A 22,710-nucleotide genomic window follows, 5' to 3' on the forward strand; every position below is an offset into this window, starting at 1 on the left:
GAACTGTTATTTCCTGCTCCCCTATTTTTTGCCTGAGAGCCCCTTAATTTCAAATTTATAGCAATTTGGAGGGAGGGGCATTCACATCCTCCATTTCAGGGGAGGCTCCTGCCTTCCTTAGCAGGCACCTGTCTTTTGAAACCAAGACAGCACAGCTCTAAGTGCCATGTAAAGTCTAGTGAACTCTTCATATTGTGGTCAGACAAAACAATTTCTCTCTAGGCGCGAGATCCAAAGACACCCAACAGCCTCAGACCCCTAAGAGTATAAACAAAAGTGGATTGGGGGGAAGTAAACTATGAATGACTTCATTAGCTGAAGCTGTAATTAGAGGATTAACCTCTGATATGCAAATAGACCAAACTCAAATCAGTCTGAAAACCTCATTGTAGCAGCCATATTTTCTGGAAAAATCCCTTTGCCCAAGATTCTTCTCCTGGGAAGCTGAGAAGCCTCAGAGAAAAAGGAAAACAATAATTACCTGATTTGCTTCTCCTGTGTTTTGCTGCTTTGGAATGCATTTGGACATTGTTTACCAACAGGTGATTGTTTCATTGGTTTCATGTGAATTGTTTTGACTTATTGGCCAATCAGGGCCAAGCTGTGTCAGGACTCTGGAAGGAGTCACAAGTTTTCATTATTATCTTTTTAGCTTTCTATAAGTATCCTTTCTGTATCTTTAGTATAGTTTAGAATAGTATTCTTTAATATAATATAATATCATAAAATAATAAATTAACCTTCTGAGAACATGGAGTCAGATTCATCATTCCTTCCTCCATCTGGGAACCCCACAAATGCAAGACTTCATGACCATTGTCCATTTTGGGTGTAGCCTCTGTAACCCTGCCCAAGGTGTATCTATTAAAGGCCTTTAATAAATTCACACTTTATTCCCTTAACTCTGTCTATCCTCTGTTCTAGGCAGCCACTCCAAGGCATCACCAGAGCAGCAGAGCTGGGATAAATTCTCCTTCCCAGCCAGCCCAGCTCGCTGCCTCCAAAACAAACCAGGGAAGGAATCAGGAAGTAAACAAGGGAATAAACAAGAAACTCATGCTGGAACTTGATGAGCAATCTGCACGATCTCTCAGGGAGATGGTACTTCAAGTTCTTCCAAACTCCCCTTAGACCAATAGAGTGGGTCTCCATGCCAAATTCCCTCCTTCACAGCAAACTATTTCTGTGTGCAGGGTATTATTCAAAGCAGCTAAAAAGAACAGCCCCAGCTGTCATAGGCATAGCAGGGAGACACCCACCTCTGAGAGCATCACTGAACCAACCTAAAATAAAATAGCCTGCGATAGTTCTAACATCACTTCTCCCTGTTCCCAAGCTCTGCACAAAAGTATTAAACTTTCCAAAGTAATTAAGGGAAGAATAATGCTGCCTATCTGCAGAAGAAACTTGTTCCTAACCAAGGAAGTATTAAAATCCAGAACTTTCACGTGGTATTCCTCAGAATCCTGGGAATGCAGCTGGCATTCCAGGCTTCTCTGAAAGGCTTCTCTGAGAGCAGCATTTCCCTCACATTGAGGAGAACAAGTATTTGAGTGCAGCCATCCTGCTCTAAGCTACATCAACAGGACCAAGTTTTCCTCACCCTCTCTAGAATACCTTACTGAAAGTGAGCTGGATCCTTCAGCACCCAGCTCTGAGTACAAGGACAGCACAGCTCTGGGGACTGTGCTGATTACTGGTCACTATTAATGCATTAACCACCTGGAGAAGCAGAGCTGGCAGGGTTCTGATGGTTTGCCCAACTTGTTTCCATGGATATTTGCATTGCTAAAAGCTCTGAGCTGCACTAATGCCAACAGAGCACTGAGGCTCTCTGTCACAACTGCCAGAGCTTTACATGGAATTATTTAGGTTGGCAAAGACCTCTGGGATCATTGAGTCCAACCTGTGACTGATCCCTGCTCTGTCCCCAGCCCAGAGCTCTGAGTGCCACATCCAGGCATTCCTTGGACAACTCCAGGGATGGGCACTCCAAGCCTCCCTGAGCAGCCCCTTCCAATGTTTAACAACCCTTTCCATGGACAAATTCTTCCTCATGTCCAAGCTGCCCTCCCCTGGCACAGCTGGAGACCATTTCCTCTTGTCCTGTCCCTGTCCCCTCCCTCCTGCCAGGGAGCTGCAGAGTGACAAGGTCCCCCCTGAGCCTCCTTTTCTGCAGGATTTTGGGCAGAACTTCACCAGAAAGGCTGAGATACACAAAGGCCCATTTTTAAGGCAGGATAGCACTTACCTAAAGTGATGAGTGCATGAGCCCTGACCACGGGAGGCATGGCTGAGCCCCTGAACTGGGACAGTGGCTGGGAGCTGGGCATCTCCTCACTGTCTGTGCAAGCAGACACTGGAAAAGAACAGGGCAGGGATGGAAACAGGGCCTGGCACACAGGGGTGACTGCAAATTCAAAGCTAAATGTCACAGACATCTCTTATGAAAAATCCTTTCCTTAGGATTTTTCTCCTGAGAAGCTGAGAGGCCTCAGGAACAAAATGCAAACAATGGTTATCTGCTGCTGTGGAATGCAACAGGTGCATCTGGGATTGGGCTCATGTGGTTGTTTCTAATTAATGGCCAATCACAGCCCAGATGGCTCAGACTCTCTGGTCAGTCACAAGATTTTATTATCATTCCTTTCCTTTTAAGCCTTCTGATGAGATCCTCCTTTCTTCTATTCTTTTAGTATGGTTTTAATATAATATATATATTATATTCTTCTTCTCCCTAAATCATAGGGAGAATAAATATATTTATAAAAAATATAAATATATGTATCATAATATACATATCCTACAATAATATATATAATAAAATAATAATTCACTAAATATATATATTAATAAATATATATAATAAAATAAATAAATCAGCTTTCTGAAACATGGAGTCAAGATTCTCATCTCTTCCCTGATCCTGAGACCCCTGTGAACATCACCACAGCTAAAGGCAGAGGGAGAGTGGCTCACGTTGGTCCTTGCTGCCAGAAGAGGCCAGGATGGACTGAACCACAAGGAAGATGTGTTTGTCCACCTTGGCTGGGCACAGCTGGGCAGCCTCACCCAGCAGGAAGAGGTGTCTGACCTGCAGAGAGAAAGCAGCACTGCAGTCAAAAGGCAGAGGCTGAGCTGCAAATTAAGCCAGCAGGAGTCAGTTCTTCTCCAAAAAAACAACTCAAAATTCCCTCAGTGCTTTCAAGGCAGTGGCTGGAGAACAGAAGGGGAGGCTTTGGAACAGAAATCCTGGGTAGGTGTGTTTAATATGCTCCAACAGCCCCCACCACATCTAATGAGACTGAAATACTCCTCAGAGCATTCCATGCATCTCTCCCAAACAGCTCATCTCAGAAGTTTGAGTGGAAAGGCAAGGAAATAAAAACCACGTCATATATTAAAAATACATGGGGTGCCATATCCTTAAAGCAACTACTGGTGTGTAAAACTGCTGTGGGCTCCCAGGCCCTTAAACACACGAGTTCATCACACACACAGGCCCTGCACATTCCTATGATCCCAGCTCTTGGCATGGATTTCAAGGAACACCAGCTCCAGGCACACCTCCACCCTTTAAATAACCCTTGAAGGGGATTATTTACAATAATAATCCCCAAACTTACCAAGAGATCTTCCTGCAGCTGCCCTGCTCCATCCTCTTTGAGGACTATGTTGGAGATGTAGCTCTCACAGGTGGATACCAAATCTCCACACACCTGGTTGAGCAGCTCCTGTTCAGTAATTAAACAAAATTAATTCAACACATTATTAATTAAACAAAAGGTAGCTGTAATATCTGTCCACACATGAATCCCTAATATCAAAGTCTTTATGTGCTTTTAATAATCTGGATTCCATTAAAATCAATCTGACAGTGCCTTAGAGCTTTAAAATTCTCCCTGCACATCAAAGGATGTGTGCAAGTGTCAAAACACCTTGGAAAATGTGGCTTTTAATGATCCACAGGCCCAAGTTTACTTCATTATAGAAATCACACAGACTTAAACAAAAAGGATTTAGGCGACTGTTTCATGTGCACCCAACACATTGGAGGTGTCTGTGGGAATTTTTAGATGTTGCTTGAAAAAAGCAGCTCCATTAACCAAGAAAACATGATGTGAATTCCAAAGAGTGAAGGGGAAACACATGAAAAGCAGATTATCTACTACACTGTGGTGAATATAAAGCATAATTTCTGGTTTTCCACCATCTAAAAGTGATAATTTTAATAACCAAATACATATATAAATAGTATTTAATGTTAGATTTGATGAAGTGACCAATGACAGGAACATCTGCATTTCATTTTAAGCCAACACTCTGTAGTGGCTGTACCTACAGGGCAGGATTTTCTGATTGTCAGTTTAAAAACCCAAAAACCATCATCCCACCCTGGCTGCTGAGGCACAGAAGGTTCAGTTCTGCCCATTATTTACTAAACTTGATTGGGATGCTTATTATAAGACAGCTACCATCTACACTGAAAGAGAAATATAAAACAGAAACAAAGAGAAATCATCAGGGACAGAGACCTGCATCAATTTTGGCTTCTCTGCAATTGTGTCCAGGCTGAGATTTTTATTTTACCAACAAAATATGGCCTAACTTCCCACTATGGGAGCAGAACAGAGCCATGGCATAAAACAAATGGAGGCAGAAAAAAAGTTATGAGCAAGTTATTAACTCCCTGTTTGGTCTCCAGGAAGAGGTCTAAGAAATATGTGTATTTCCAGCAGCTCTGATGGAGAACACAGAGATTACAGCATAAATCTGTGGCTTCAAACTGGACCAAGCACAGCTACAGGTTTCCTTTAGGAAATTTCCTTTAGGAATTCCGTAAACTTGGACAGAAGGCAAATGCAAGGTGTTTCAGAGGTGTGTGGGGGGAACACATTTGAAGGCAGAAGATTGAAGGCAGAAGATTTCTCACAAGCTCAGGCTTAGCCCCAGGATGTTCTCCAGCTCAAGTGCAGCAAAGAGGCAGAGCTGAGCAGAGCAGGCTCGAGCTGCTGGAATCAGAGCCTCTTTTTTAGAGCTCATCATCCATCCCACAGGCTGCAGACAACAGCAGACACCCCCTGAGTGGGGAACAGGCTATTTTAAAAGGAGTATTTTAAGTCCCACCTGTGCCTCCTCTGGTGCAGCTGCAGAGGCCTGGCAGAGCTTCTGCAGGGTCTCCACAGCGGGGCTGATCACCTCCAGGGGACACTGAGACTCCTTCAGCCAGCTCTGGATGCTCCCTGGAGATGACATCACACATAAAATAAACATTTTCTAAGCTGTTCAAGGGTTTGTGGAGGCACAAAGCTGTCAGGACTCAGCACATCCCTGTGGGTGTCCAGAGTTGTGGGACCCCTGCCAAGGGGCTCAGAGACCCTGGCACACAGCCCAGAGCACCTGTGGGTTTGATTATGACCCATGGAGCAGGTTGCCAGCTTTGTATGAGGACCTGAAAGCCACAGAAGTTTAAGCAGTGTAATAATAGGTTCATCACTGGGTGAAAAGGTAGATTTTGGGATTTTTAGAATAGGGGTTTTTGGGGGCAAGATGGAGGGACTTGGGCGTGTTCCAGCCTTTCTTCTTCTACTCTACCTCCATCTTCTACTGTGATGCTGACACTTTGGGACTGGTTTAGAATAGAAGTTCACTGTCTAACATAGGTGATAGGTTGTTGTCTTATCTATTACAACAGTTCTATTATCATTATGTGTTGTCTTATATATATCAAGAGTTCTTTTATCACTGTGGTGCAAGGATTCCATATCACCAGAGTTTCATACCTCCTCCATGTTTCTCACAGGCAGCTCCTCTAAGCACTGACTGTTCCTGGTCCTTGCAGCAGCTATCTGACCCCAGGGCCCACCAATCCACTCTTTTATGCCACTTGTTCTTATTGGCTACAGGTGTGGCCTGGTAAGATCAGGCCTGCTCCTAATCTTTAGTAATTGGTTCAGCTGCAACTCTTTAGGGGATAAGATTACATTCCATACCACCTTCATTTACCCATACTGTATTCCTCCAATAGGTATTGGAAAGTAATTGTAAACATGTTGTACGTAGTTTGTAGGATAAAGAGACAGCACTGCCCTGAGAGCGGTCAGAGTGCCTCTGTCTGTCCTGCTGAGTGGACCTCAGCTGGACAGGAGGAAAATTTTTATAGATAAGATATATAGAGATCAAAAACTGAAGAGCTCTGACTCATTCTTCGAACACACGGGCCGAAACAGAGACTGTTCCTCTATCTTGGGGCTGCAATTAACAGCAAAACTCCTGAGATGAAACCTCTGCGGGTGTTCAGGGCCACTCACCCTTCAGCCCCTCACGGATGCTCCTGGGGAGGTGCTTTGCCACGTGCCCAATGACACACAGGACGTGTCCCACGGTGCCACTGTTGGTGTCCTGCTGCCTGCAAAACCAACAGTGAGCTCTGAGCCACGCCACCAAAGCACAGCTGAGCAATCCTCGCTCATCTGGGACATGCATGATTAAGGCAGGCCTGACAAAGGCAATGAAAACTCAGAGGGCTTGAGGAAAGAGTTGGTTACTGCACCAATCTCGAAGCCTTTGCTGGATTTCCAGCTGCAGAAGTGACAGTTTGAAGGAAAAACTGGGATTTTAGCAGCTACAAGGCAATCTGTGGAAGGGCACTGAGGGCTCCCTGGCAGAATGCAGCTCAGAGCACACACACTGACCTGCTGATGCTGTCCCAGGATTCAATGATCTTGGAGTAATCCAGCCTGGGGGAAGAACCTGCCACCTTGGCAAGCAGCATCCAAGCTGCCCTGGAATGCTCTGTCTCCACGTGAGACATGACATTATTGACAAAAGTGGAGGTGAACTTGTTCTGCTTGGACCACATAAGGAAGGCTTTGCTCAGGTAACGGCTGCAGGGAGGAAAGGAAAGTTTAGGGAGGAATAAATAGAACAGTAAAATCCAACACAACAAAGCTGCTTATTGCCTGGCATTGCCACAATTCCCACTGAAAATTTCCACATTTAGGCATATTTTCACTACAGACCTGACATCCCTACATGGGTGTTGGGGCAGTAACACAGAAGGTCCAACTGGTCCCATGACACACCAGGAAATTATAATTTCAGCAATTTGTAGCCAAGACTTTCCAGCAGTGGTTATTTAATACCCAGAGTCATAATGATGCCTCAGGTTTAGCTTTTCTATTTTTCAGATTTTGTTTTGCTTTAGTGTGTGGGTCTGGGTTCACATCAGGGGATGCTGAGCTCTGGGCACAGAGCAGGGAGACAAAACAATTCCTGCTCCAGCTGGGCACCAAGGACAAATGATCCAAATCTCAGCCCAGGAGCACAAACACCGTGGGCTGGAGAGAGAAAAACAAGGATGGGACTGCATGGGCTGGAGCTGGATGGGACAATGAACTGCAAGATGCAAATGGAGCAGAACTGATCCAAGGGAGAGACCCCGGGAGCGCTCGTGCATTTTGGGACCATTTTGGTTCATCTTGGGTTCATTTTGTGATCATTTTGGTTCATCTTGGGTGCAGCCCTGGCTGGGCTCTTGTGCTGCCCAAGGTGCATCCATTGAGGCCCCTTAATAAATCCCTGCTTTATTCTTTAGCTCCATCTAGCCTCTGTTCCAGTTCAGCCGTGACAAGGCATCAATAGAATGGCCTTAATTGGAAGGGACCTTGAAGATTATCTCATTCCACCCCCTGCCATGGATAAGGGCACCTTTCCCTAACCTGGGGTGCTCAGAGCCCCATCCAGCCTGGCCCTGAGCACTCCCAGGGATGAAGGCACAGCAGAGTCATGTCAGGCATCACAGCCTGCTCGTTTTTCTGCACAACCCTCATTATCTGCTCCACACTGGTAGAGCTGTGAGATTTCTCAAGCTGCAAGGTCCTGCAGGGTCAGGAGGAAGAAGGTGCCAGGAATGTGCAAACCCTGTTAGAAAATGGCCCAAATTAGAACAGTGACAGCTCCCCACACTGGCACGGCAGCACCACCAGTGCCTCAGCTGCTATTTCTGAGCTATTATGCCCTGTTGACTAATAAACATACAGCTGTCTTTAATCAATGTTGTGTCCTTGTCATGCTGTGTGTCATCCCATTTCTCCCTCTCCTTCCCACGGCAGGCAGGATAATTCGATTTGTCACAAGACAAGTAACATATTGTACATAAGAATTAATACAAGGTGATGTTCTTGCTTTATATATCCTCTCTCACTTCTGTCAGAGGAACACCTCCATCTGACTTAAATATTCATGTGCTATCAGTGCATCCAGCATGGGATGGAACAATGAGCAGTTCAGTCCAGGGAGAGAGCACAGGTAACAGGAGCAGCAGGTGAAAACACCTGACACAGAGCAAGGCTGAACTCTTCTTATCCATGCTCAACAGCCCTGTCCTGGGAGCTGGCAGGGCAACACAAGCACCTCAGTGTGGCAGTTTCCATCCCCAGAATGATACTGAGGCTTTCAAGCAGGGAATTTGAGCAGTTTCAAAGAAATCCCTGAGAAAAATTTGGTTTCTTGTCCTTGCACAGCACGTGCATTTTAACGGGGTGCGTGTGAGCTGTGGAACCTCACAGGCTGTGGCCACACAGGGAATGAGAACACAAACTCAGACTCTTATCTTAGTCCTCAGTCAATAGGTAATTTCCTTCTGTAAAGGAAAAATTGTGTATTCTAATGGGATTAAAAGTGAAAAAAACCCCCAAACTTGTGGGTTTTATCCCTGAATGTTAACAGAGGCAAGGGAGGGAAAAATGCATTTACCTCAGCTCCTGGCTTTCTGAAGACAACAGGGAGAGCAGATCCCAAGCCAGCTCCTGCCTCCCATCACCACTTCTGGATTTATGGTAAGGTTTTATGTGCTGCAGCAAGAGCTGATCAAGGCAATCCAAGGCCTTTTCTTGGACAGAGCTTTCTGCATCCATCACCACAGGCACCACTCCGTCCAACCAGGCCTTCTGCACCAGGACATTGCTGGGCTGAGACTGAGAGAAACACATTTTTAAATCATTAGGGGATCCCAAATGCATGGGTAAGAGCAGCAAAGGCCTCCAGGTTCAGCTACAAACTTCAAAACTTGAATTTTAATCAAGCCCAGCAGTGTGGCAGCAGGTGGGACAGGGAAACTCAGCATCACAAGGTCTTTAATCATCTCTATGATAAATACCTGGTGTTTCTGCTAAAGTACTGTAACACTTTGTTTTGAGACTCTATAAAGAATTATAACAGGTTTGCAATAAGGCTGTACAGCAGATGATTTAGCACTAAAAAAAAGAGCTTTGCTTAATATAAACCCTGTGCTCCAAGCCTGAGTTACAAACCCCCTGTGAATAAATAGAAAAGAAAGAAAAATATAGCATTGCTATCATCCACACATTACATCTGAAAGTGATTCAGGGTTTTTTTTAACTTGAGAAGGCCAGCAACATAAACATTTTCTTCATGACACATAAATCAACAGCCAGAAAAATCAGTGTTTCCAACAGTTGGAAGCACTCTGCATAAATCACAAGTAGGTATCAGAGTGAGTCATGACTTCCGAGTCAAAAGGTAATGAAAAGAATTAGAGCAGCCTAAAATGCAGCTCCTAGAGTGAATAACTGATTGGTGAGGTCCCTCCTGCTCTCCCCCTTCCCAGGTGTGGCAGAATTTCCATTCCCCTTGATGCCTTAGGATTTTAGCTTTTATATTTTTCAAATCCTGTGCTGCTTTAGAGTATAAATCTAATCTCCATATACACTATCACCTCCTGTTTATTCACACAAAACAATCCCTCCAGGGGTCTAACTTGAGGAACACCTCACTGTCTCAGGCCCCAAAAAATACAAACAAAATTTTCTCTGAGTTTTCTTTAAAGAAAATTTATTTTCTTCCCTAGTAAAGAACTGTTATTCCTGCTGCCATATTTTTTGCCTGAGAGCCCCTTAATTTAAAATTTATAAAATTTGGAGGGAGGGGGTTTACATTTTTTCCACTTCAGGGGAGGCTCCTGCCTTCCTTAGCAGGCACCTGTCTTTCCAAACCAAGACATAATATAAATACCCATTTAACTGTAGTGGGATAGAATATAAGAAAATAAAGACAGTGTAGAAAGTAATCTTAGCCCTAAGGAGTTGCAGCTGGGCCAATTATCAAAGATTGGGAGCAGGCCTGACTTTAACAGGCCACAGCTGTACCCAGTGAGACGAAGATGCTATAAAAGAGTGGTTGGCTGCTGGAGAAGGGAACTGGAGTTAGTTGGGTGCTTTGTGAAGAAGAAAGGGTCAGTGCTCTGAGGAGCTGCCCATGAGAAACACCAGGAAGGTCTGAAACTGTTGTGATAAGGAGACAACAGTATGGAAGCCAGGAGTATGAGGAGCTGACTCAGGAGAAACACCAAGAAGATATGGAACTTTTGTGATAAGCAGACAACAGCATGGCACCCCTGCAGTAAGATGAGAGCACTGAATTGTGTTCCTCTTGGGCAGGCTCACCAGGAGCAGCTCGGTGATGGAGTGCAGCGCCTGCTTCCGCACGGACACGGCGGGGTCCCGGCAGCGCTCCTGCAGCACGCCCAGCTCCTCGGCCGTGCAGGGCACCACGCCCTGCCTCAGGAGGCTCACAAACACCTGCCAGGCAAACAGCAGCGCTGAGTTGTGGTGTGCTCTGATGGCAGTTTTCCCAGTCCCTCCCCAGGTGTGTCAGTCCCCTCTCCCTGACCCCTCCCAGCACTGTCTGTCAGTCCTGGCATTCCAGAAGGGCCTCAAGTGATTGGCAGATCCAAAGGATGCCCTCTACCCCTGGGGGGCCCTGGGCCATCCAGGTGTCCTTTGTCCCTTTGTCCCTCCCCTCCTGTCCCTGCTTGGTGGCTCCCTGCCCCTCTCCCCGGGGTTAAAGGAGCAGCAGCCACGGGCTCAGGGAGTTCTGTGGGAGCTGGTGCTGCATTCAGAGGCCTGAGGGCCAGAATAAAGCTCTGGATCCAAACCCTCCATCAGAACCGACTCCTTTCCTTCACCATCGCCTCAAAGCTTCTCTGCCAGAGGGAAACCCAGGAGCAGCCCCTGTTATGGGGGGAAGCTCCATCCCAGCACCACCAGAGCTCCTGCAGGCCTGGCCTTGTCTGCAGGGCCCAGCTGCAGCACCCAGCCAGGCAAAAGTGTCTGTGGGGTGAAACACCACACACCCAGGCAGGCAAAAGTGTCTGTGGGGTGAAACACCACACACCCAGCCGGCCAAAAGTGTCTGTGGGGTGAAACACCACACACCCAGCCAGCCAAAAGTGTCCCTGGGGTGAAACACCACACACCCAGCCGGCCAAAAGTGTCTGTGGGGTGAAACACCACACACCCAGCCGGCCAAAAGTGTCTGTGGGGTGAAACACCACACACTCAGCCAGCCAAAAGTGTCCCTGGGGTGAAACACCACACACCCAGCCGGCCAATGGTGTCTCTGAGGTGAAATCACCACAGTTGCTGCCTTTGGTCAAGCAGCAAGGGCAGACAAGCCCAGGCATGTCCTATCTGGCTATATTGATATTTAATTCCAATAGAGATGCATTTCAAAGCTCCCACGAAGGGTTCCCAGCTCCGTTTACATCTGCAACATGTTTGGTTGGGTTTGGAGCAGAGCTCACTAAAAAGGGGTTTGAGTTCCATTCTGGTGTTGCCATTTTCACTGATAATCACAAACTACATGTGCTCTACTTGTGGAATTTTCTAGGGGGCAGCTTAAAAACAGGTGGCCAAAAAAATCCCTTGTCCCTCCCCACTGCTTTGCAGCCTTCAAAATCTTTTCATTAATTATGGTAGGAACACCTTAACCAGACAGAATTACTGAATGTGACAGGCATCTCATTGCACTTGCCTTGATATTTGGAACAAGTGCAAGGAGGGTAATTGGGAGTCCAAACCCAAGTGATCCTACCTAGACCCCCACTGTCCTGTTCAGGCTAAAGCTCCTGTTTCACAAGAATGCAGTCACCATGAACTTCCTTCTTTGTCCCCAAATCCCCTCCCATTCTGGGCCCACCATTTAGGTTCAGCTGGGCTGGGCACTCCAGGGGCACTGGGTGGCAAAGCAAAAATACAATTTACCCCCCACCAACAGCAACCAGAGATTCATCACACCCAGAGTGAAGCACATTAACAATTCATGAGTGCTGGGCACAGCCAGAGATGGAAAATGAATCAGAAAACATCATTCCAGTCATTGCTGCTCTGGAACAGCAGCTGGAGAGGGAGGGTGTCACAATTTCCCCTTGAAAGTAACGTGCCTCTTGTATGAGCCACAGCTTTTACTTCATAATAAGGAAGAGGGATTTATTTTTATTCTTAATCAGAAAGCATTAAAACATGAATTGCAAAGCCCTGACTGGGAAGCTCAAATCAGTGTGTGAATTGAGGGGGAAGAGCTGGGGTGAAGAGGACTAACAGAGGAAGGCAGTCAGCAGCAGACACCTCTTTTTTAAAAACAAGGAAATTTCCATTGAAGCATCTCTCTTTAAAAGCTAATGACTTCATTAAAGAAATGAGCAGCAAGGAAAGCAGCACAGAGCTCAAAAAGAGGCTGGATATAACCTAATCCCTTTGCTAACAAGGTCAAAACAAACTAAGCAGTTAATATGCTTCAGTTTATGAGGAAGTCTCTTAATTGAAATGCCTATTGACATTTGACAAGAGCCTCTCCTTGCAAATGACGGAATAACAGAACGCCAGCAAGGGTACTAGAGAAATTTCCATCATTATGCCTGCATTATTTACTTATCAGGAGCTAGTAAACAAGATCCTAAATGCCTCTAAGGCACTCTGCAGGGAGAGCAGGAAGCTACAAGTGGGCAAAGTGACAGAGTTTGCAGCAAAGCTGTGGCCTAATTAATTACTTAACAATTTTGGGTAATCACTGAGAGCAGGGAAGGATGCAAACCTCACCCTACCTGCAGAGCAGATTTCCTCACGTTGGTTTTCTCATCTCCAGCTCTCACTCTCAGCATGGCCATGACTTCTTTTCCTATCCAAAATGAGGATAAAAAGGAATTATCCCCACGAAGAAGGGATTACTCACAGCACCAGCTGGAACAACACAACCCCAGGATGGTTTTGGTTGGAAGGGACCTTAAAGCTCATCTTGTTCCACCCCTGCCATGGCAGGGACACCTTCCACTGTCCCAGGTGCTCCAAGCTGTGTCCAGCCTGGCCTTGGGCACTGCCAGGGATCCAGGGGCAGCCCCAGCTGCTCTGGGCACCCTAAAGCAGCACAAACTCAGTAAATCAGCAAAAAACAAACTCAAACGGCTCCCCAAAACTTTCAGAAGGACTGAACAATTAAAACCACCCAGAAAAATCCAGAATGAGGCATAAGCCAGAAGGAAGAACAAACCCAAACCATTTCCCCACTTCTTTCATTTGAAAACTCATCTTAATATATCACAAAAGAAAATGATGGAACAAATTACTTGAGACACACAGCAAAAAAAAAAAAAAAAAAAAAGGTGAATCTGTAATTTCTGACCTCTTATTTGTCTACACAAAAGATGTGAGGCTACCTTCAGAGTCTGAGAGCTCAGCAGATGAGTCAGGCACAGTCTGTGGCTCAGGTAACCCTGGTACCTGTGGGAAGAGCTACCTGGGCAGAGCTCAGACAAAAGGAGCCAGCACAGAGCCAGGGGAGGCTCTGCAGAGCTCACAACACCCACAACCTCCTGGGAGTTCTGCCTCAGAGCTGCACACAGCATCAATGTTTGAACTGCTGTGTGCTGCAGAGGGAAAATGACTCCATTTGTTAATTCCTTGAGGGTGTACAATTGAACCAGCAGCTGCAAAGAACCACCTCAGAGCCTGCAAGGAAACCAGAACACATCCCTCTTCCCTGGATGTCATGTTAGGGCCCAAATTTCACCCTGCACAGCCATATTCATACTTATTTCTGCATGTTGGCAGGGAAAAAATACATCATCAAGGCAAGAAGTTATTAAGTGGCACACAACTGAATACACAGATCAATTATTTCTCACATTTTGAATCACTAGGCTATTAACTGGCCATAAGGACTTCAAGCATTTTATCATGGCTTTTAAGGTTTTTATTTATTGCTGTTTGTCAGATTTCCCAAAGATATGCCAAATTTGGAGATCTGTTACTTAGAGATTCACATGGACATCCATCCTGTTGCCATTAAAAACAGGATTAGTCACAGGGAACTAAGCAAAACTAGCTTAAAAATACATTTTTACCAAAAGGAAGCAAAGGGACTTTGATCTGGGCTTTCTTAATGGGCAGCTAAGTGCAGTTTCCATCCTCCTCCCAAGAGCAGCTGCACAGGAAGAGCACAGAACCTTCCTACTGCAAGATTTTGCCACTAAAATAGTCCAGTCTTGTGAAGGTGACCAAATAATCACACTTTGACATTGATCTTTCTGATGTAGAAAAGAGGGGGGGAACAAACAACAAAACAACCAAAAATCCCAAGTTCTAAAGGGCTGGGAACTCCCAAGGGAAGGGAATGTTTGATGCTGGTGTGCAGGGGGAATTCTGCAGTGCACACCTCACCTTGCAGGTTATCCCCACCCTTCTGATCTCTGCCCTTGAGCACTGAGCATGTTCTGACTATCCCTGGCTGAGATTTGTTTCTTTTCTAAGAGAAATGAGCTGTTTGGTCTTCAGAGGAGAGCAAAATTAGCACAGGCACAAGCCAAGCACAGGCATGGGCCAGACAGCTTTGCTAATGCACCTTGACTGCCTCGGAGAGCCCTGGATTCCAGAATCCTCTGGAGCTCCAGACAGTCTTTTTTCATTCCAGCCTTTTCTTAATTTGTTTTGCCAAGTGCCAAGAGTGTGCTCAGCTGGGTATCAGAGACAAACCCAGGCATCCTCTGGCACGAGGAGCCTGCAACTAAACAGGGAATTCACAATACCTTGAGTGGCCTGGAGGACTTTTCTGTCTGAGGGAGCAGATTAAGGAAATTTATCAGCAGAGTGTGTTTGAAAAAAAAAAAGGAGCTTTCAATGGGGGGAGATTGGAGCCTGGCTCCTGGAGATAGGGAGGGAGATCCCATGTGAGGAGCAGCGTGGAACAAAGGCAGCACTGCAGGATGTGAGGCAAGCAGAGAATTGAAACTGTCAGCAGTTCAAGGGAGGTGAACAGCAAGAACTGAGAGTGCAGATCCTGGCAGGGGTTGAAAGGTTAGCAAGAAAAGCTTTTCCACACAAGAGGAAAAGAAAGGGAGAGGTTTAAAGGAGGAACATCCTGGCCACAAAAGCCAACTTGCACGGTGATTTCATGCTATCAACACATTAGAGGCAGCTTGCCATGCTGCATCAGGACATTTTGTGTGACACTCTGCTTTCAGCTTTCAACCTGATGCTGCAGAGAAACAGATCCTTGCCTCCAGAACAGAAAGGTGCTGTGCTTTACACAGCAAAACAGATCAGTTCTTTGTGCATTGGAGCAAGAGATTTAATTACCCTGAAATTCATGGAGCTACAAGTGTTTTATTCCACATAAATTACAATTTGAGAAGAATAAATTACCTGCTTCTCAACAAGGGTTGCCACCACATTAGTACCAACAGACATCTGCATTTCAGGATTAAATGTATTTTTCAGACTTGAGTGGAAATAGTGTTACTTTATGGCTGGCAATTCCACCCCCTTCATCACCCTTAAGTGTTTTGTAACAGATCTCTCCACTTCCTTTGAGAAATGGACAATGAATACAATTCAGAAAGTCTGATTTCAATTAAGGCTTTGAATGCTTATCTGGAAAGGCTGCTTTAATTCTGACATACCATCAGGCCCAGCACTGTCACTGCTGTCTGTCAGCTCCACAGTTCTGGAAGTTGGGAAGGTCCTCAGTGGATGGTTGGACACAGCTGAAAGAAAAGATAAAAGCTGAGGAATAATAAAAGCATATATTCACCTGGCAAGAAGATGGTTCAGTGTTAAACAGAGAGCCTCATGCATGCCCTAGGTTTAACAGATTTGTGTGTTTTTTAGGAAATGGCATGCCAAGAAAAGCCTGAGACTTACTGGAAAAGAATGACTCTATACCTTCTGCACTGACTGTCACGCTCGCAGTGTTTGTGTTTGCTTCCAACACTGTGCGGACAGAGGCTGCCAAAAAAGAGAAATAAAAAAGGAAATCAAACCAAGTATTTGAATTCTGGATATCCCTGCCATTCCAAATTCTTTTTGGGCGAGCAATCCAGCTGTGGGATGCTGTGTGCAGGCTCTGAATTGTGCCATCTGGCCTTCAGCACACCTGAGGGAGCTCGGAATGCCAGTCACGAACAGAACAACTTAGCAGAAGCAAAAGGCAACTCAAGATTTAATCAGCTGTCAGGCAAGAATGAACTGCTTTTTTTTTTTTTCCCAATGAGCAATTTTGGTTGTCTGCAAACATCCTTCAAAGGGGCCTCACAGAGGAATCTCTTTAGAACTGATACAGGAGAATAAATCCCTTCCAAATATAAGGCTTCATAAGGAACAAGGCTCATTGTAAGAGCTTAAATGAGGGATGTGGGACTCCAGGCAGCTCTCCAAAATGCAGTTTATTGTATCCAAAATGCAGTTTATTCTATTTAAGACATTGCAGCAGTCCAGGGTCGTGGGTGACAGAGCTGTGTCTACAGCTGTCAGCTCCAGCTGCAGGCAGGCCTGGAGCCCTTTGGTTTTGGTTACATTGCATTCTATCCTTTTCTTTTGGTTCCAATGCATTTTATACTTTTCTTTGCTTAGATTCTTAATACAGTAGAACCAATCTATACCCTAACTATTATCTACAGCCTATCATAACTACTATAATTACCATATTCATGTTACTGTTCTCCAATCACTCACAGTCAGTACATTACAGTTTAAGCTAGAAGTTGTTTTTCAGTTTTCTTGCAGTGGAAAATTCTGAGACCTTTTTTCTACTTGCAACATCAGCAGGCTGTTCTCCTGTGCCATCTTTCTGCTTAGTAAAAACATCTTCTTGTTTGAGGTGGGTTTATCCTATTCTCTAAGCCATACAAACCCCTTCTAACCAACACACCCTTTGCCTCCTTGGTTATCCAGCGAGACTGGCTCAGCAATTCTTTTCTTCTATATAAAAACTTACTTCCATCTCTATTTCTTCATCAGACTCTACATTTAAAAATCTTTCTGCTAAACACACATATATGTGAGACTTTCTTGTCAAACTTTCATCCTTCCCAACAGCTCATGAATTACTGCTCATTATGGCACAGCACGTAAGGACTCTGCGTGCCAGTTTTTAAGTTCCTGACAACTCCTACCTCCCAGCAATTATCCCCTTGAAAGTTCAAGAATGATTTTCATTACCTCATGTGCCCACAGTACTCACAGCTCTGTAGTAAGTCCTGAATGCTCTCCAAGGCAGCAGCAGCTTTCATCTCGAGACAATGGGCGAAGCTGCTGAGAGCTTTGCTCCGGACCATGGGGGCTTTGTCTGAGCACCGGCCAAACACCATGACCTGCACTAAAAACTTGTGCTTTAGCAAACTCTGCTGATCCTGGGACAAGGAGCTGCCTGGGCTCCTCTCTGGCAGCTCCAACAAAGCCAAGGCTACATCAAGAGCAAACACTCTGTAGGAAACCTGCAGGAAGAAAAAGCACACGAGGCGCTCTGTTAATGGAAGTGAACACGGAGTTTTCTTGCCTCTGGGTACCAGCAGTGACAGAGCTATTCAGTGCTGAGATTGAACCCTTCATCTGCAAAGCATCAAGGAAATGCACTTACTTTGGTGAGTGAGTATTTATAAAGCCAAGCAATGAATTCAGCAAACTCTGCACAGGGGAGTTTGTCCAGCAGGGTCACCAGGGCCTGGGCAGCGTAGGTGCGATAATCAGCCTTGTCTGGGACCTGAGAGAAAATTTAATTAAAACCTGAAAGACACAAGGGCATCCTGTGATACTTCACTGCTCTGGATGCCAGAAAGGCATTTCAGGGCTTAAGAGAAGTGGTTTTTTATTTAATGAGCTGATATATTCACATTCAACAACAGTGAGAATCATCACAGCTCCCTCAGTCACTACTTCACCATCACACGTTTTCATTGCTTAGAAAAGATTGTGAAAACAAATTTCCTAAACTATTAATGATGTTCCAATGTATCCACACGAGTTCTCCAGCCCCAGAAGTAGCAGAGCTTGGCATACCTTGGTACAGATATGTTGGAGCAAGATTCGCAGAACAGGATAAACAGCTTCTTTCAGCTCATCCACCAGAGAACTGCAGAGGGGAAAGACATAAGCAGATTTTAACAAAGCTGGTTTATAGCAGAGGAAAAGTCAAGGACATTCCTTTTGGAATGCATTTGAAAAGTCAGGAAAAGTGGCCATGACTCTGGAATCATGAGTGCAGCAGGATATGAGCAGAGAACCATCCTTGCTTCCCACGTTAACCAGGCTTTGCAGGCACAAAATAATTTCTTCCCATACTTTTCTAACAAGTAGAAGGGTAACATGAAAAGCTTCTTTGTTCTTAATCTACTTTTATATGTTGTCTGGGGATCTCTGCACAAACTACACTTCCAACAACATGGATCCCCAAAAGGGGGGATAAACACAGGCAAAACACATCATTAAGCAGGAGAGAGCAACAACTACAGAGGAACGAGCTCGATGTTAATCTTTCATTTCCTTCACAATTCTCTGTAGTTGAACACAGGACTTGAAAAACTGACACAAAGCAAAATACAGAAAATGGGTCCTTTCCACAGCACCTTCTTCCCCCTCTGCCAGCAAGCTGGGTAAATTCCCATTCCAGACATTTTAATTAAGCCTCATTTGCACAAACAACTTCAAAGCCAGTGCCAGTTTGTCTCATCCCTTTATCACCTCGACAGCAAAGCAAAGGCATGCCAGAAGAAAGGAGCAGCCATGCTCAGAGCTCTGAATGTCACCTGATGAATTTCACAGCCTGGTTCCTGGCGCTGGTCACAGCTGATGTGATGGGAAGGGCCTCACACCTGGAGCCCCCACTGCTCTCCACCATCAGAACAACACTGAGGAGTCGCTGGAACACACATCGAAGGGTCTGCAAAGAAACACACACTGAAGGGTCTGCAGAGAAACACACACTGAAGGGTCTGCAGAGAAACACACACTGAAGGGTCTGCAGAGAAACACACACTGAAGGGCCTGCAGAGAAACACACACTGAAGGGTCTGCAGAGAAACACAGATTGAAGGGTCTGCAAAGAAACAGACATTGAAGGGTCTGCAGAGAAACACACACTGAAGGGTCTGCAGAGAAACACACACTGAAGGGTCTGCAAAGAAGGGGCTATTGGCAGGCTCTGTTCCATGGATGGGCACTCCAGGGTCATGAAATAATTCTGACTCAAGCTAAATAATTCTGAATCAAGCTTAGAACCAAACAGTAGCACAGGTTAATGCATGAATAAATATAATATAATCATATAATATATCTAATAAATAATAATCTATAATATAATTATATAATAAATGTAAATATAATAATAAAGCATGAAACCAGAACAACACTGAGGAGTCGCTGGAACACACAATGAAGGGTCTGCAAAGAAGAGGTGACTGGCAGGCTCTGTTCCATGGATGGGCACCCCAGGGTCATGAAATAATTCTGAATCAAGCTTAGAACCAAACAGCAGCACAGGTTAAAGCATGACTCCTAGCAGAGAAATTCCACGAGGACACTTTCTAAATACACACAACACTTTTCCTGGCTGTGATGTTCTCATGCAAGCTCAGCAAGGTCTCAGAAGGGCTTTCTGAAAGCATTAACAGCTGCCCTCCAAACAGGGCAAAGTGCTCCCTCCAAAGTCCCCTGTGGATTTTCTTTTTCTGCCAGAAACATTTGGAGTTTGAGGAAACTCGCTGGGTTTTGCACAGGAGATGTCTTAAGCTAAATGCGTGTTTTGTACTTGAACGCTTGGAGTTGTCTCCCTTGAATGTTTTTGGGACCACAGCTTTCCTCATGATCCTGACATTCCCTGAGCAAGCAGGAGAGGCAGGGAAGATGAGGCAGGTCTGGGAAGGAGAGTGGCTACACCTTGCTGTCACCACAAACGCCAACAGCTCTGCAAAGCTCATGCTGCACTGAGAAACCAAGGAGGCAGAAACACACAGGCTGCTGCAGCTGGGCTGGCACTCAGGAATAACCAGGCTGGTGTGCTCTCCAGGCTTTCCTGACTAGACAGCTGCTGATCCCCAGCCTGCAGGCTCAGAACCAGCCCAGGGGGGCACACAGACTCCCAGACACAGCCTGGGCACACCCAACCTTCAGCAGCCCATGCAGAGCAGCAGCACTCAGGTAAGTGGGAGATGCCCTGCTCTGCTTGCCAATTTAAACAAATACAGATGGGAATTTCTGGCAGAACTGGCTGCTCCACGATCCCAGAGTGTTCTGTGAAGAAGAACCAGCCCTGCTCAGCCTCACTGAGGGCACAGAGCTCTGCACAGCCCAGCCCCTCACACGCTGCCAGGCGGTGCTGCAGCTCCATCTAGCAGGGAATCACAACATTCCAGGCAAAGGCAGCCACCTGGAACTCTCTTCTTTAAGGTTCAGAGACCCAGTGTCACTGCAGATCTCCTTTGTTTTCAATTCATTTGCCATAAGAGTCAGCAGAGCACAGAATTCACTGCACACAAGTGCAGCAGCACATAAGGACTGGGGTGGGAAAAACCATCTTTGCTCTGACCCAGCAAAGATGGCACAAAGAGGGAAACTGAAGTGAAAAGTAAAAACCATCCAAGCAAAAAGGACATGCTGAGAAGGAAAGAAGCAACCACTCCTTTTCCATGCTGCTGTGAGGATGTTAAAGATTCTGTTTAACTTGTACCTTATCCTCTGTGCCATGGAGAGGGGAGCACAGTAAGTGAAGTCCGTAATAGGCCAGCTCAGGAATGTACTTGGCTTTATTAACATCCCTAAGGAAAGAAAGCAAAGAGATGTCTTCACCTCTCATCAGAGTAAATGTGACTATTAAAAGAGCTCTTTGACTGTGAAACATTCAATATTCACAAGATGCTCTTTGCGGTCAGCACATGGAACACATTCCAATTATTTTTATAAGAGAATTTGTCACTTTCATTTTTATACAAACTGGACAATAACACAAGCACTGATGGCTTTACTTGTTCAGACCATTTTATAAACACTAAGAATTATTAAGAATTTTTTGCTTACATGGCTGCTGAAAACTCGAACTCGTGGAGCACTGCCTCAAAGCTGGTCATCTCAACAAAGATCTGCAAGGGAAGAGAGCCAAGCTGAGCTCAGTGCCCTGAGGGGAGGCTGTGCAGGGCTCTGGATGTCTGGGGTCACACCACTGGGTTTAACTTTCAAACACCTCCCTTGAACAGAACAAAAGCAGAGCCCAAAGCCCAGAATCTCCCCCCAGGAACAAGTGGGGGCTGCCCCTGCATCCCTGGCAGTGCCCAGGCCCAGGCTGGACAAGGGCTTGGAGCAGCCTTGGACAGTGGAAGGTGTCCCTGCCATGGCAGGGTGTGGAACAAGACGAGATTTAAGGTCCCTTCCAACCCAAACTCTTCTGATTCCAGGAACAAAACACCTGCAAGTGTTCAGTAGGAGAGGCAGACACAGGGCAGGCACCCTGCTCCCACATCTCCCCAGTTCCCATCAGGGACCAGGTGATGGAAGGCAGGGCTGCCACCTCCTCCATGTGGAGTGCTCTGCATCCCCAAAAAGTCTGGGTTAGGGGACAGAAGGCTCATCAAGCTGGATCTTTCTTACCTGCACACAGTTCTGCATGCACTGAGGCTTTTCTTTCAGGGAGAACTTGGGCAGAAGCCTCAGGAAGTTTTTCAAGAGAAGGAAGATGGCGTTGCGGACTTGGAGAAGATCTTCTGTTGAGAAGTAAACATTCTCATCATCCTCTTCTTTCTCCTCTTCCAACATCTCTTCCATCTGTATTGGCAGAAAAGAGAAACAGCTTGCCAACAATTTGCTTATAACTAGGGATTTGTATCTGAAGAAATTGCACAAATATCTTACACCGGAGCTGTCATTCCTGCATGGTTTCCCTTTCTTTCTGTTCCTTCTGGCATTGGGCTGAGAGCTTTGAGACTGTGCCTTCTTCCTTTTCTTCATCTCTTGAGGCCAGCATTTTGTCAGGGTGTGAAGGCATTTGTCAAACATCACTTGGTGGAACACCTGGTTGGCTATGCTGCCTGCCCAGAAAAGACAAACATCAGTCCTCTTCCAGGCAAGATACAGAGAACATCAAACCACCTGAGCATCATGTCCCACCCCTGGAAGTGCTCAGTGCCAGGCTGGAGCAACCTGGTCTAGTGAAAGTGTCCCTGCCCATGGAATGACATGAGCTTTAAGGTTCCTCCCAGCCCAAATCAGTTTGTGGTTCTATGATCTCTCCACAGGTGCCCCAGAGCCTAAAAACGTTCAAGAGAAGAACAAAGAGCTGCCTGAAGTGCACCAGGCTGATTCATCATCAGCAGTGACACATTCCAGGAGCACCACCAGCTGAATGACCCCTTCCATCTCAGCTGCACCCTGGACATCAGCAAAACCTCAGGGCATGCTGGAATGCAAAGGGATCCAGCTGTGAACAAACCTGCTGGAAACACTCAGCTGCTGGTCATTCTAAACTGACATTTCTGCTTGCACAATCAAACCCATCCAGATGTGCTGCACAGTGAAATGCTCCCTGCTTACAGGAACAGGAATAAGCTCCTGCCTTGACTGTCAAAGCAGAGGGACCTGTGTGGTTCCAGCTCTG

General features: G+C 45.8%; 1 protein-coding gene across 1 annotated transcript in view; it reads right to left on the minus strand.

Moving 5' to 3' along the window:
- The window catches only part of NCAPD3 (non-SMC condensin II complex subunit D3), a 40,124-nt gene that overhangs the window by 15,364 nt on the left and 2,050 nt on the right, over window positions 1-22,710 (minus strand). Inside the window, exons 4-22 of the mRNA XM_036397431.2 lie at window positions 21,969-22,144; window positions 21,708-21,881; window positions 21,141-21,202; window positions 20,794-20,881; window positions 18,875-19,008; window positions 18,129-18,201; window positions 17,710-17,832; window positions 17,314-17,566; window positions 16,017-16,079; window positions 15,755-15,838; window positions 12,905-12,978; window positions 10,467-10,601; window positions 8,758-8,978; window positions 6,696-6,887; window positions 6,312-6,409; window positions 5,128-5,243; window positions 3,627-3,734; window positions 2,980-3,094; window positions 2,252-2,359 (exon numbers count right to left, since the gene is read on the minus strand). Of these exons, the coding sequence (XP_036253324.1) occupies window positions 2,252-2,359; window positions 2,980-3,094; window positions 3,627-3,734; window positions 5,128-5,243; window positions 6,312-6,409; window positions 6,696-6,887; window positions 8,758-8,978; window positions 10,467-10,601; window positions 12,905-12,978; window positions 15,755-15,838; window positions 16,017-16,079; window positions 17,314-17,566; window positions 17,710-17,832; window positions 18,129-18,201; window positions 18,875-19,008; window positions 20,794-20,881; window positions 21,141-21,202; window positions 21,708-21,881; window positions 21,969-22,144 (2,397 nt within the window). The remainder of the gene's footprint in view (window positions 1-2,251; window positions 2,360-2,979; window positions 3,095-3,626; window positions 3,735-5,127; window positions 5,244-6,311; window positions 6,410-6,695; window positions 6,888-8,757; window positions 8,979-10,466; window positions 10,602-12,904; window positions 12,979-15,754; window positions 15,839-16,016; window positions 16,080-17,313; window positions 17,567-17,709; window positions 17,833-18,128; window positions 18,202-18,874; window positions 19,009-20,793; window positions 20,882-21,140; window positions 21,203-21,707; window positions 21,882-21,968; window positions 22,145-22,710) is intronic.

The sequence above is a fragment of the Molothrus ater genome, chromosome 22, assembly GCF_012460135.2.
Source record: "Molothrus ater isolate BHLD 08-10-18 breed brown headed cowbird chromosome 22, BPBGC_Mater_1.1, whole genome shotgun sequence".
NCBI lineage: Eukaryota > Metazoa > Chordata > Aves > Passeriformes > Icteridae > Molothrus > Molothrus ater.